This window comes from Fundulus heteroclitus, chromosome 2 (assembly GCF_011125445.2).
Source record: "Fundulus heteroclitus isolate FHET01 chromosome 2, MU-UCD_Fhet_4.1, whole genome shotgun sequence".
NCBI lineage: Eukaryota > Metazoa > Chordata > Actinopteri > Cyprinodontiformes > Fundulidae > Fundulus > Fundulus heteroclitus.
The window spans coordinates 3,609,834-3,623,414 of NC_046362.1; the positions used below are offsets into that span (position 1 = coordinate 3,609,834).

A 13,581-nucleotide genomic window follows, 5' to 3' on the forward strand; every position below is an offset into this window, starting at 1 on the left:
CTGTTAGATGGTCTCCCTCTGTCAGCTGTCCAGCCTTCATTCTGCCTCTGCTGCTCACATTTCCTCTGATTAGCTCCTCTGGTTCGTGTTTCACTCTCCAACACCGCCTCAGTGTTTTAGCTCACCAGTCGTCGCTGCTCATCACTGGATTTGTCTGTTTTACTGACCGTTTCATTTGCATTTGTGTCCTGTTCTCAGCTCGAAAGGACCATTCTGGAAATTCTCTTGATTTTACGAGTAAAGTACTCAGCTTCACCTCAGTCTGTCTCTGCATTTCAGTCCGTTATCTAACCGAAATACGACATTGTTATTGTCATTCTTGCAAAATCAGGGTTGCAACATGTTTCTTCTAGTCTCACCTTCAGCCTCTAGTTGTTTGAGCTGCTGTCCGGTTCGTAAGAAGTACTTCCTCATGACCACAAAGATCACAGCCAGCGGGATTGCAGATATGAAGATGTATGGTCTCATGATGGACACCGTGAAGATGCATCCGATGACGAGTAAAGTTAACTGGCGGGAGGAAAAAGGATACGATAGAAACGAAATATTGAAGTGATCACACACCTTGTCACATCTTCAAAGTGTTAATTATCGATGAAATAACTAACAATATAGTAATCATTAAAAAGTTATCATTTTAGAGACACTTAAAGATTACGTAACTGAAAAACTCATGTAAAGCTTTAATCTGCCAAACAGTTGTAATAATGCAGTACGTGATACAATGCAAACACTTTTATTTGATAATGTGAATAAACGGGAGAAGCAGTAGTAGTAGAAGCAGTTTATACTGTGCTGTTTAAACATATTTGCCCCCGTTGTCACATGTAAATGTTTCAGATCATCAAACTTTCAACATCTACTCCCTAGACCTAACAACTTCATGTGGCATCCTTGGTGGCAACTACTTTCATCAAGCATTCGGGATAATAGGGGGTTTTCAGCTGACGTCACGCTCACGTGACTACTCAGCGCGTCCGCCATATTGGGTGGCAGTCGTTTCGCACCATTGACCTGCGTTGTATGACGCCTTAGGCAGTATTGGAAGTGAACAATGGGGAAAACGTGTTTAATGGTTGGTTGCACGGCCCGTGGAGGTGGAGATCAACGCTCTTTCTATCGCCTACTAGCCGTAATAGTGAATCAATGTGAAAAAAAAAACAGCTATCTGAACAACGCCGTCACCTATGGCTGACACGGATATCCAGGTCCGATTTGGACGGTGTTAAGCTGGAATACGCCAGAGTCTGCGGTGCTCACTTTGTCACAGGTAATTAACTGTTAAGTATTTAAAACATGTAAGAAGAATATATTAATAATAGGGCTTGGGCGTTATGACTTATTACTTTCCGCGGCTGTCATGTTGACTGCCTCCGCCGCCTCTACTGCCTATTACTACCGCGTACTGTACTCCCTCTCTCAGCCGTGTTTTAATTTGATTAATTTCACCTTAACTTGATTTCAACCATGGTAAACCGTTGCTGTATTGTGGGCTGTAACAGCGCAACACATGATCGCCATGGGAAAAACATAGAAACAGATTAATTTTCCACCGCTTTCCTGCCTGGAGGCGCAACCACGGAGAACAACTGTTAGCGATAACAAAGAGTCGGCTCGCTTGGATCGCGGCTGTAAGTCGACCGAACATAACTTTCCACAGTATCCCGATGTCAATGAGAGTGTGTTCTAAACCATCGAAACACACAGCAGCTAGTTAAAATTACATTACATGCGCGAGTGGTTGTTAGCGCTAACGGTTAGCATGTGCCAGAGCCCGTCTGAGCGCAGCTTACCCTTAAACGAGTTACAGAGATAACAAAGAGTCGTCGGCTCGCTTGGATCGCGGCTGTAAGACCGAACATAACTTTCCACAGTATCCCGATGTCAATGAGAGTGTGTTCTAAACGTTTGAAACACATAGCAGCAAGTTAAAAGTACATTACATGCGCGAGTGGTTGTTAGCGCTAACGGTTAGCAGCTACTAAACTAGCATGTGCCAGAGCCCGTCTGAGCGCAGCTTACCTTTGAACGAGTTGCTGTGTTCCCACTGTTTGCTGGCTTTATGATCTGCAGCTCCTACCGGCGCCAATACGGTAAATACAACTTAATTTTGCACTGGTCATTGTTCTGCTTAAATAATTAAAGCCGCGAGCGGCGTCGATCGGCCCTGCAGCCAAGCGCCTTCGCGCACCGCCGGCCGCCAGCCACCGCAGAAGAATGCGACACATTTGCGTCGGATTGTTTACATTTTTACCATCTTATTAAAACTCACCCGTCCACGTATGATGGCGATTTCCTTGATGTACATAACCAGATGTGAACTGGTTGTGAGCCTCTAGACCCTTGTAAGCTCTCATTTCCTCAAAAGTGTGCAGAGGGTTTTCACCGAACACCAGGTAATGCACTGTCGCCGTGCTCTACATTTGGCCAATCATCTGGATTACGGCTAAACAAGGCACCGTGGAGGGCATAGGGGTCCATATGGTCGATCACGGAACATTTCCTCAGGTATACGTCCTTATCTGGTCGCTCTAGCGTGCTGGCGTACTTATCCATTCGCTATACGATAATACGTGTACGACAACTAGAGATAAGGAAGTGTGCCACCCAATATGGCGGACCGGAAGTTGGCCAGTGACGTCAGTGAAAACCCCCTATTGGCAATGAGTGTTTTTACATCACTGTGGAGGAGTTTGGCCCCACTCTTTGCTCATTTGTTTTAATTCAGCCCCATCTTAGGGGTTTCTGTGCCTGAAATCAAAGTCTTCCTGTGTTAGTAGTAGTTGCCTCCAAATAAAGGCCTGCAGGTATTTTAGTTCTTCACTAAAAGGGTTTTAACCAGCGCAGTCCACGTCCAAGGCCAAAACATCAAGCGAATGTAAAAGAGAACGACAGCTGTAGACTGGTGCAGTTAAGTTGTGTTCTCTGATGAATCATAATTTTGATTGTTTGGTAGATCTGAACAAAAATTATACCTTTGGAGAAGAAAACGCAAGCACTACTATGAGTCTTAACCTATCCTGATGAGTATTTGACTAGGCGATTTGCCACCTGTATTATAGTTTCATCTGTTTGGTATGGTTTGGTTGTCTGCCTTTCTTCCTTGCAGGATCATGATGAAACGTTCAGCTTGGAAGTGATGGGAACCCAGCCTGGAAGAGGATTTTATATTCCTGGATGCAAAGGTTAAACTCAGGCGGCATGTTTACGTTTTTTAAGAAGTCTGCTCCTTTTTGGGACGTTTTTTTTTTTCTAAGTTGGTATTTATTTGTCTGTTTTTGTTGGTTCAACTATAGTTTAAGTGAAAGAAAAAATATGCAATGTAAATTCTGTCGTTGCAAAAAACTGGAGTTTTTACATGAGTCACAACACAACGTTTGAGTTGACAAGTGCATCAGCAGTTCGGATGGAGGGATCATGTGTGACTGTGACAAAAGGAACATTCTGTATTGACGCTCTCTGTGTGTTGAGTACCTGTATGAGGTCAAAAAGCACTAGTGGTAGCATGTCATCAATGACGGCCATGTCTTTGGTGAATCTGTTCATTATCCGGCCTAGAGTTGTTAAACAGAAAGAAGAAGAAGATACATAAATTCCTAATGAACCAGGGTTGTAAGGTAGGGCAAATCAGTTTGTCATAACGTTCCAGACGTTCATTACTGACTTATTAACCAAAAACAAAACAAAACAAAAAGAAGGTAAAGGACAAGTCCAAAAAGCAGTGCAGCCTACCTGTTTTCATGGTGTTGAGAACAGACATAGGGGCCCGTAGCACAGAGCTAAGCATCTGTTCGTGAAGTCTTTTAGACACAGTGAGCAACGTGTGGACTAAAGGGAGACCCCTAAAGACTCCAAGGGCCAGTATGCTATCTGAGTGAGCAAAGAAGATGTAGATGATGTAGTAGGTGCTGGTTGGTGTGACTATGACTGCAAGGTGGACAGGAGTCGAAGAGGCGTTCGGGTGCTGCTCATCGATGTAGTTGGGGGAGTTAGGGTTGGCGCCATCCCTCCATATCTCACTGGTTGAATGAAGCAAAGGATGGAGATTCAAATTATGAATCGACTTTCAGTCAAATAACTGAAGATTAAACCATAAATGTTACAATTTAGCCTTTAAATATACTTTTTGACCAAACAATAGACATTTATTAAAAGAACTTTGTCCATTTTGGCAGATGCTATCCTAAAACTGATGTGTAGTTTATGTGCACAGGAATGTAACTCGACACTCACGAAGTAATGAGAAAAATCCCAATGACACAACCGGCAACCTAATAGTTGAAAAGAGAGACAATATTCCTGTTACTTAAAATTATAACGTTCAAAAATCTTAAATTACAAATAAATGTTTTACCTCAATGGCAAAGACAATCAAAATGAAAATCAAGACATAGATCAAACTTCTGTTGGTGGAAACATATCGAAGATAAGTACTCCATGAGGTAGTTTCGAAGATGTCCTCACGGTCATCTGCAAAGCATTCCTGGAAAAAAAAATATACTATTTTATCATAAATACTATATTATTATTATTATTATTATTATTATTATTATTATTATTATTATTATTATTATTATTATTATTATTGTTGTTGTTGTTGTTGTTGTTGTTGTTGTTGTTGTTAATAATAATAATTAATTAATTAATGTATTTATTTATTTATTTATTTTTACAAACAAGCTTGTGACACAACATAAAGCAGAGAAAGTCTCTTAATGGCCAGTTTTGTTTTTAGACAAAAAATGGGCATGATTTTCAACTCTGACATGTGAACCGTGAAACCATCTTTATCACACCCTAAAAGGATATTTGGATTGTTTTCAGTGAAATATAAATAAGCAGATAATATTGGTCTACTAATTGTCTAGAAAGCATATAGTTAGGTCTGTTTACTCAGCTAAACCACACCTGTGTTTCTAGGCTAAAGTTAGTTCACCAGAGTCTGCAAGCAGTGTCACTTTGTTTGATCAGCTAATCAGTCCATCAGGGTGCCTTTCAAACCACTATGAGCACAGAAATGTCTAATTTTCAGTCTTATTGGACAAATGACTGTCACAAAAAACAAGGAACTCGATTTTTACCAGCCATACAACTGACCACAGAGCTAGTTTCAACTAGTGTCAGTTTATTGTAATCGTTCACCCAGAACAGTACAGTAAACTAACAGCAATACTAATGCTATTGTGGTGCTTAATGCTCTAAACGCCTGCCAAAGCATTTTCCTCATATTATCAAGCCATAATGTTAAATTTAAATGACCAAATCTGCCATAATCTGTTTCAAATGTGATGAACTGAGCACATCTATTATTGTCTAATTATGAGAAGAAGTAAACACGGTGCCAAAAACTTACTTCCATGTCTTCTTCATCCACTTCCTCACTGATGTCAAAAACACTGTCCTTGGACAAGCGTCGGGCGTAGATGTCCAGCTCGGATGCCAGGTTACACTGCGGGGTGATGGACAGCTTTTTCCTAAAGGAAGACTGCATCTGCTCTCTGCGCTCCTGGCCCTGAGCGTTGGTGATGAACGCCAGAACCGACTGGCGCCTGCCGTTGAGGTGCTGTAGCACATGGTGATACAGGTTGCTCCGAGGAAGCGCCTCTTCCACCTGATCATCCTCAGGTACTACAGAGAATCTTCTATCTGAAAGTTCGTGTCCTCCGTCTTCTATAGCTGAGGATGGGAAATTATTTGTCGACTGGGAGTTACCGATGAATGAGAATTTGCGGGCGGCTGCAAGAGGGTTAAGGATGAGGGACGGCTTGCGTTTTTCAGGGTAGCCATCGCCCATAGCGTGGCTATGAAATGGCTCATGGCGGAAGGACTGCCGATTGGGGTCGTGGCCTCGGAAACCAGCCGTTTCATCCACTGAGACTCTGCGAAGGGTTTCTGTGAGGATAGAGCTGCGGCGCTCTGCACTGATGTTGTCATAAGATCCAAGCCCAAGCAGGAGGGAGCTAAAGTCTGGCCGCTGGGCCTGCAGCTCTGAGAAGGTGCCGTAGAAGTAGCAGTCTCCGTTGTGCAACAGAAGGATTCTGTCCGCCCGTTTGAGATGCTCCAACTTGCTGGTGACCACAACGCGAGTCTTGGAGGCGATGAGTTTACAGACACATCTGAGGATTAAACACATGATCTTGACTGAAGAGGGCCTTGTTCTTTCAAAATCCCAAATAAACTTTTCACTTCTAGGATAAGAATGGGGGTCATGCATCTACAACCCCTGAAAACAAATATGGAATCCCTTCTCCCTGAGGAGGTTTTACCATGAAAAATAAAATCGAAGATCACAGATACGACACAAAAACTACTTTCTTTAACATCTGATCGTTAAAACATTGGGTCCTTTCAAATCTGCTAGAGATATACCGATCCGATCCTGGATCGGACTTCAGCTCCAGTATCAACTAATTAGCTAGATCGGATATTGGATGAATGACGTCGATCCAGCTTTCCGTTCCAGCCATTTCTTTTTTTACTAATATCATACCGTTACAGTGATCTAGTCACTTCAATTCTGTTTGTGCAACACCCGTTACACTGTCACGCAAAGCACACACAACAGCCATCCATCCATCCATCTTTTTCCACTTATCCCGGGCCGGGGGTAGCAGCTTCAGTAGGGAGACCCAGACGTCCCTCTCCCCAGCCACTTAGGCCAGCTCTTCCGGGGGAATCCCAAGGCGTTCCCGGGCCAGCTGAGAAACATAGTCCCTCCAGCGTGTCCTGGGTCTCCCTCTGGGCCTCCTCCCGGTGGGACGTGCCAACTCCCAGTTTTGGTCTGTGAGGCAGACACCCTGTCTACTTTTAAAACTAGGCTTACGACCTTCCTGTTTGACAAAGCTTATAGTTAGAGTGGCTTAGGGTACCCTGAGCTATCTCTATAGTTATGCTGCTATAGGCTTAGGCTGCTGGACCATATTAGGGTCTATATCTCTCTCTCTCTGTTGAGTTCTCCTACTATTCTGCAATTCGCATTGTTTGTTGTTATTTAAACTTTTAACTTTATGTTCTCTCTTTTTTTCTCTTCATAGCATGTACACCTGGTCTGGCATTCCCTTAGCAGTATAATCATCCAGGGGGCAGATCATTAGGTATTCCTATATAAAATAGAAAAGATTCCATAGATTCAATGTGTGCTTCTGTGTTTTTAGTGCCTCAGGCAGATGACCGTTCACACAGAGTCTGGTTCTGCTGGAAGTTTTTCCTTCATGTTAAAAGGGAGTTTTCCTCTTCACTGTTACTTCATGCTTGCTCAGTATGAGGGATTGCTGCAAAGCCAATTAACAATGTAGACGACTGTCCCTGTGGCTCTACACTCTTTCAGGAAGAGTGAATGCTGCTTGTTAAGACTTGATGCAATCTACTGGGTTTCCTTAGATAGGAAACTTGTTTCTACCTGTATGATTTGATAGAATTGACTTTGTAAAGTGTCTTGAGATGATATGAGTTGTGAATATAATTAAAATTGAATTGACTTATTTAAGTAAAGTCCTGAATTAATTCAAACTTACAGAGTTTGAATTAATTAACTAACTAACTAACTAACTAACTAACTAACTAACTAACTAACTAACTAACTAACTAACTAACTAACTAATAAAACAGAGGAGGTGCAAGAAACAGTGTTAATGTTTTCAAACAGCGTTTTTCCAAAGGGGTTTCCTCCACTTGATCTAAAGAAAAAGGCCATTTTATAAAACGATGTAACCATCATATTTCTGATGTATGTTGTTTAGAATGTTCAGATGTTACATACAATATAATTATCTCATAAGTGTACTCTAATTTATTTATTTATCTTTGCTATAATTTAAAAACAAACGACTAAACATCCTCCAAAGAAAATAATTCCATGTTTTTCCCTAGACCCTGTAGCTAGGATTGTATTTAACAAAAGCTCCACTTCCTCAGAAAATTACACTGTTACCAGAGAAACCTTCAGCACAGTCAACAAGCATCTGAGACAGCAGAAGAGGACCTTGACCTTGAACTTTCTGTAGCTCTCCCAACCCCCACTACTGCTACATGAAAGACTCTCTGTTGGGATCCTTACTTGTCAAAGATCTCTTTCTCTGTTGCAATGTCCAGGTGGGTGAAAGGTGCGTCGAGCAGGTACAGGTCTGCATCCTTATATACGGCCCTAGGATGTAGAAAACAGATGTGGGCGATAACAGAGTTTGAAGACAATAAGGTCTTAGTGAAAGTAAACACATGAAATGAGAGGTAAAAAGGGTAATCTAGATCCACACAGTACAAAAATGAAGTAAGGGTTTCTGAGGGAATACTGTAAAAAACTTAAGTGAACACTTTCAGAGATTATAGAAGTAAATGTCCAAGTCCTAACCATAAATCAATAACCATATAAATAATGCATGGGAATATGAGAGTGTCTCTAATGTGCTACACAGAGATTTAACGAGGTCATAAAGCTTCATCAGACCTATTGAAAGCCAGAGCAGGAATCCCTGATACGTGTCCTTAAACAGTTCTGAAATATTATAAATATGCCAGAAGCTGACTTGAGCCTTTAAGCACCAACTGTCACGAGGGAAATGAGTCCTGGGCTGATGGTGTCTTTTTGCAACTTAAATTTTTCTGGAGATAACCAGTCGGTAATTATATTAATGATAGTAAATCCAACAGAGATACTGAATTTAAAGAAAATCACTGCTGCTTTGACAAATATTAGTACTTCATTTAATTCACAAATGTCTGTTTGATCTGGACCCATTGTTCATGAGCCATTAACTTTACTTTCACCAGTTGAAGTGTTAATCATTGGCAAGGCAAACACAAACAAACGATCTGCGATGTAGTCGATGCCAGTAAACAAGCAACAAATCCCGATGGCTACCTTTGTCTTTAGCCTCAGTTGAAATTTTAGAGAAACTAGTTTTTCATCAAAGCATTCAAAACTTCTTATTGTACCCCTTGTCTCTTCCTAACACTCATTTATGACGCAGACGTGATCTTTAATGATTAAAAAGATCATCATTCGAACTTCCCATGAGTGGTGAACCATAAGGAAATGCTGACAAGTGTATTGCTACCTGGCGAGGCAGATCCTTGCTCTTTGACCCCCACTGAGGGTAACTCCGCCTTCAGCAATCGCCGTCTTGTCCTTCTCAGGCAGCAGGTCTAAATCCTTTAGTAGAAAACAAATGGGTCATTGGGTCAAATCACTGTGTGTGCAATAAATACAGATTGAAAAAAAAACAATGAATACAATCGGAGTTACTAACCACAGGAATGACATGCCCCCTTTTTCATACAAAAATAGAAAAAAACTTTAACGCATATCTTGATTGTATATGGAATGATTTCAACATGCACTCATGATTTGCCAAAGACTAAGTAAGTTCCATAATGACCAATGGTTGCATGTTTGCAAGGATCTGGGCCCACACGGAGTGAAGGATTGTGGGATTTTAACAGTGAGGGCAACAGGGCCAGGCTTAATTGTAGTCCACACGAAAAGGCAACAACATGGTAATGATGCAGTATAAGGAGAAACAACAAAAAAGCAGACTTAACAAATTGAGAGGTCCACAGAATATTGGTTACATAAGGTTAGATGTACTTAAATAATATAAGAGAGAATTAGAGTTGAACCAAGAAATCAGCTGACCTGAATATGAGGATTTTAAGTTTGTCTAGATGGTCAGAAAAACAAAACTTCCCAGAGAATGGACCACATAAGAGACACAATGTTAACTACTTATGACGAGACGTGTCTTCAGGCAATTCAGACTTTGAGACAGAGACTTTTTACAGATGAAGGGAAGGCTGAACAGAGTACACCAAAGTTGCTCCTCCTGACCCTTTGTCAGGATCCCCAGGGGTTTGATCACTTTGTGTTAGGTTTCTGGGGATTCTGCAGTTTTGTTTGTGTTTTCTCACCTCGTTACTTAGCTTCTGTTCATTATTATTCTAGTAGTTCTGCTAGATCAGTGGTTTTCAATAGGTGAGGCGCACCTCCCTTGGGGGGCGCCAAAGAGTCACAGGGGAGGTGCGAGAAGACAGAAGAAGACAGCACTGCCGCTCAGATTTGTGAAACGATATTTTTGCCTTCTGTCTGAGTGCGCAGGAACCAATCAAGCGCGCAGTGAGACAACTCTCAACGCTCAAAACTGGTCTGGCGCGTGCTCAACTCTGGAAAACTCTTCTCATCCTTCTTTCCTCGCGCTCATTTCCATCTCTGCTCGCGCGCAACTTTGCTCGCACGCACCTGCTCATTCCACGCTCAACAACAACTGAAATGCTTGATCGTTAAAATAGCAAAAGGTTTAAATTGTGTATAATTAGCCTAAAAAGTAAATTGGAATATGGATGTGTTGACGTCTGTTAAATTCAAGTTTTCTTTTTTATTATTATTTCAGCTGACGTCTCCTGTTGATGTGAGTTCCGTTTGACATTGGCGTCTGCTTAGTTCATTTTGTCAGTTTATGATTTTGCTCTAATGACAGTTCAACTTTAAAAATAGGCCCTCTGTCCATGATATAAAAGTAGCATGTAAAATGGAAATAGTTGGATGGATGGATTTTGTGATTAGGCCTTTTTTATGGATGTACTTTGTCAAAATAACTACAATAAAAAAACATGTATTGGGCTGTCAGATGTTTACCAGGATTCCAGGAACACAAAAGAAAAATGCATTTGCTGCAGGGACCTGTGTGGGGTAGGTCTGTGGATTTTTTATTTTTATTTTTTTTTGGGGGGGGGGGGGGGGGCAGGTTATCCTTACCTATTCCAAGGGGAGGCTCACATTCAATGAATTTGAAAACCCCTGTGCTAGATCCTTACTTTCCTGTCTACCTGTTCTTTTGGTGATGTCTGTTCATTCAGCATGCTTTCCTGTTAGGTTCTGCTCCCCTCCTGTCTCTGCCAGATCACTGCTCTCCGTTTGTGATGACCTCTACACTTTTCACCTGCATGAATTGCTCCACCTGTCTTCCTTTTTGTCTGCTCTCCTATTTATTCAGACAGCTCAATCACTCTCATTGTTAGGTCCTCCGTTATGCAACCCTGATTCTGGACTCTTCCTTGTCGTGCTCCTGTTTCCTGTCTTACCTGCCTGACTGTAAGTTTGCCTATCATCATTAAAAAACACCTTACTACTACCTGCCTGACGCCTACTTGGACGTTGGTCCATCCAATCTGACACCCTTCAGATCTTTGGGTCTCTTTCTGGCATGGAAGAGGCAGGATCAGTGAATGTTTTTTTTTATTTTTTTTGGATAGGATCTTCCATCTTTAGGGAATATGTTTGCAGACTGTGATTTGCAGTTAGTAAAGGTGATAACGCTGATTGCTATGAGAAGATCCTGAAGCCAGCTTAAACTATCAACTTTTAATTCTGCTTTTTTATTAGTTATGCTAGTTTATATTTTTTATTAGTTATGCTAATAAAAAATAAAAGCTTGCATTTAGAACCAGCAGTTCAAAGTTTTACAAAGACCAGAGAGTGGAAACTGGCCACTGATCAGTGAATCTCTAGAAAGACCATAAACAAGAACACTGTGTAATCTTCATCAAATAAAAGCTGCAGCTTTAGTTTACTGTGCATATTTCCAAACCTTTCCCCGGTTAGGAGCAGTTGCTGCTGAATAGCACTAATTTGTTGTAGGAGCACCAACACAATGCAATCACAGCCCTTTGCTGGTGCACTTTAAAACTAAATGTCTCAACTTTTTTTATTTTATAAATAATTATAACAAGGGCTTCATAAAACCAGAAAACTTTCTGCAACTCTAAATTGAATCCCTTTGTCTCAAGATACAAATAGATCAAAGTTACAGTCCTAAAGACTTTTCTCTCCCTTGTTATCTAGTTATCAATCCTGTCACATATAGCCACATAATGATACAAACCACAGATGGGAATGGCACATAGGTGTGAAAAACAGAGACAGGCTACATGGTGATTTTGACAGAGATTGGAAACAATAAAAAAAACTCACAAACAACAACAGGATGGACCATTCATGATGAAGTTTATCCTGAATGAAACGTCCTACCTTATTAACAGCTGCTTCCACTATCCTGATTGGAACGCATAGGGGATCAAGGTAATAGGTTGTTTAACACTCTTGCAGTGAGACAGCAAAGTAAAGCAAAACCAAATCACTCAATGTGAGCAAAAGGTAGATAAAAGAGGCTTGAGGTAAGAGATGAGTTTACAGGGGAAGACCACCCACAGCTGCGTTTCTGCTGCTTCAGGGATGGTAGTGGAGAATTGCCTTCACATGACCTCTGACCTCCTCCGCAGTGACTGGACCTGTAGCACTCAGGTACTGCATCCTTTCAGGAACCACCTTCTTTTTGCAGAAAGGTGTTCATGGCCAGCTTTATTCTGTCAACTCTAAGACACGAGTTTCTGACATGGCTCATGTGAACCAGGTGTTTGTTTTTACCGTGGAATAATAATACAACTTCAGCTTGAAAAGCTTGCCTGGAAAATAAATAAGTGTCCATTTTGGACATTCTTTAAGAGGTTTAAATGCATAAAAATATGGTCATTAATATGGTTCAAATGTCTAAAGTTGGACCTCAACTGAATGCTTATTGTAGGCATCAATACACTTCTGGCATAAATCTGCATGGATATTTGACTATTGTCAATCTCAGAAGTCCTCTGAACTTGCCGGTTTCCTGGCAAAGATCTGGGGTCTCATTTATAAACCTTGCACACAAAACTAGGACTAAATCTTGCATATGTCACTTTTCACGCAAAGGGATCAATCTATAAAGAAAAACTTGACATCAGAATGTGCAGTCCCTCACCCAAACTCTTCCCCAGGCATACACTCATTTTGGAAATGGGGGAAACTGGTGATGCAGATGGTAAAAAAATGAATTGCAACCAAACTGCATGATAATTCCTCTCAGATGTTCAATTTCACTCCATATCCATATCCATTAGTCATAGACCGACTTCATCATAAACATTCTACATTCATGCTTGTGCTGGTGAGCCATAACTACACCTTTCAAATCTTCTATGTGAAGATGAAGAATTCACATCAGATTTATAGATTATAGATGCTTCAGCGATCGTAATGATAATCTATGCAACAGTCTTGTCAAGTCAAGACGTTCTACACCAGCGATGTCCAACTTCAGTCACGTCATGAAAAACCACAGGAACGTAAGCTAGTCAACAAACTTCTTGCTATTCTTCTTTCAAAGAATGGATTCTTACAAACAGATGTGATAGCAGCAGCTACGTGTGCGTCCTTCTACGCTGCCATGTTTGTGTTGGTTCGGCTGTGGGCTCAGCAGCTCTTGCTTTCCTCACAGCTGGCATGCACCGCCTTAAACCACAACACTTAAACGTGATTGGCCCAAACCATTTTTTGGTTCGGTCACAAATGGTTGAAGTTGGAGCGATACAAGATGGATTCTCGGTGGTTTGTGAATGCACAAATACCGCGAGAATTCACCTTGCAGGCAAGGTTACTGCACTCCCTCCTGAAAAGCCAAGCAAGTGTCTGTAAAAGGGCCACTCTGGTGTTGGATGCTGACTTTGTTTGCTGTGACAATATCATGTGTTTTTGTTGAAATGAAGGCATCACTGTCT

The 13,581-nt window shown here is 41.3% G+C and overlaps 1 protein-coding gene across 2 annotated transcripts in view; it reads right to left on the reverse strand.

The window, feature by feature from the left end:
• cftr (CF transmembrane conductance regulator) overlaps nt 1-13,581 on the reverse strand; it is a 51,441-nt gene that overhangs the window by 16,654 nt on the left and 21,206 nt on the right. For both annotated transcript variants that reach the window (XM_036144549.1, NM_001309975.1), the window contains 8 exon segments: nt 9,054-9,148; nt 8,057-8,143; nt 5,354-6,116; nt 4,355-4,483; nt 4,234-4,271; nt 3,733-4,019; nt 3,475-3,554; nt 360-510 (listed from right to left, as the gene is read on the reverse strand). In XM_036144549.1, the coding sequence (XP_036000442.1) occupies nt 360-510; nt 3,475-3,554; nt 3,733-4,019; nt 4,234-4,271; nt 4,355-4,483; nt 5,354-6,116; nt 8,057-8,143; nt 9,054-9,148 (1,630 nt within the window).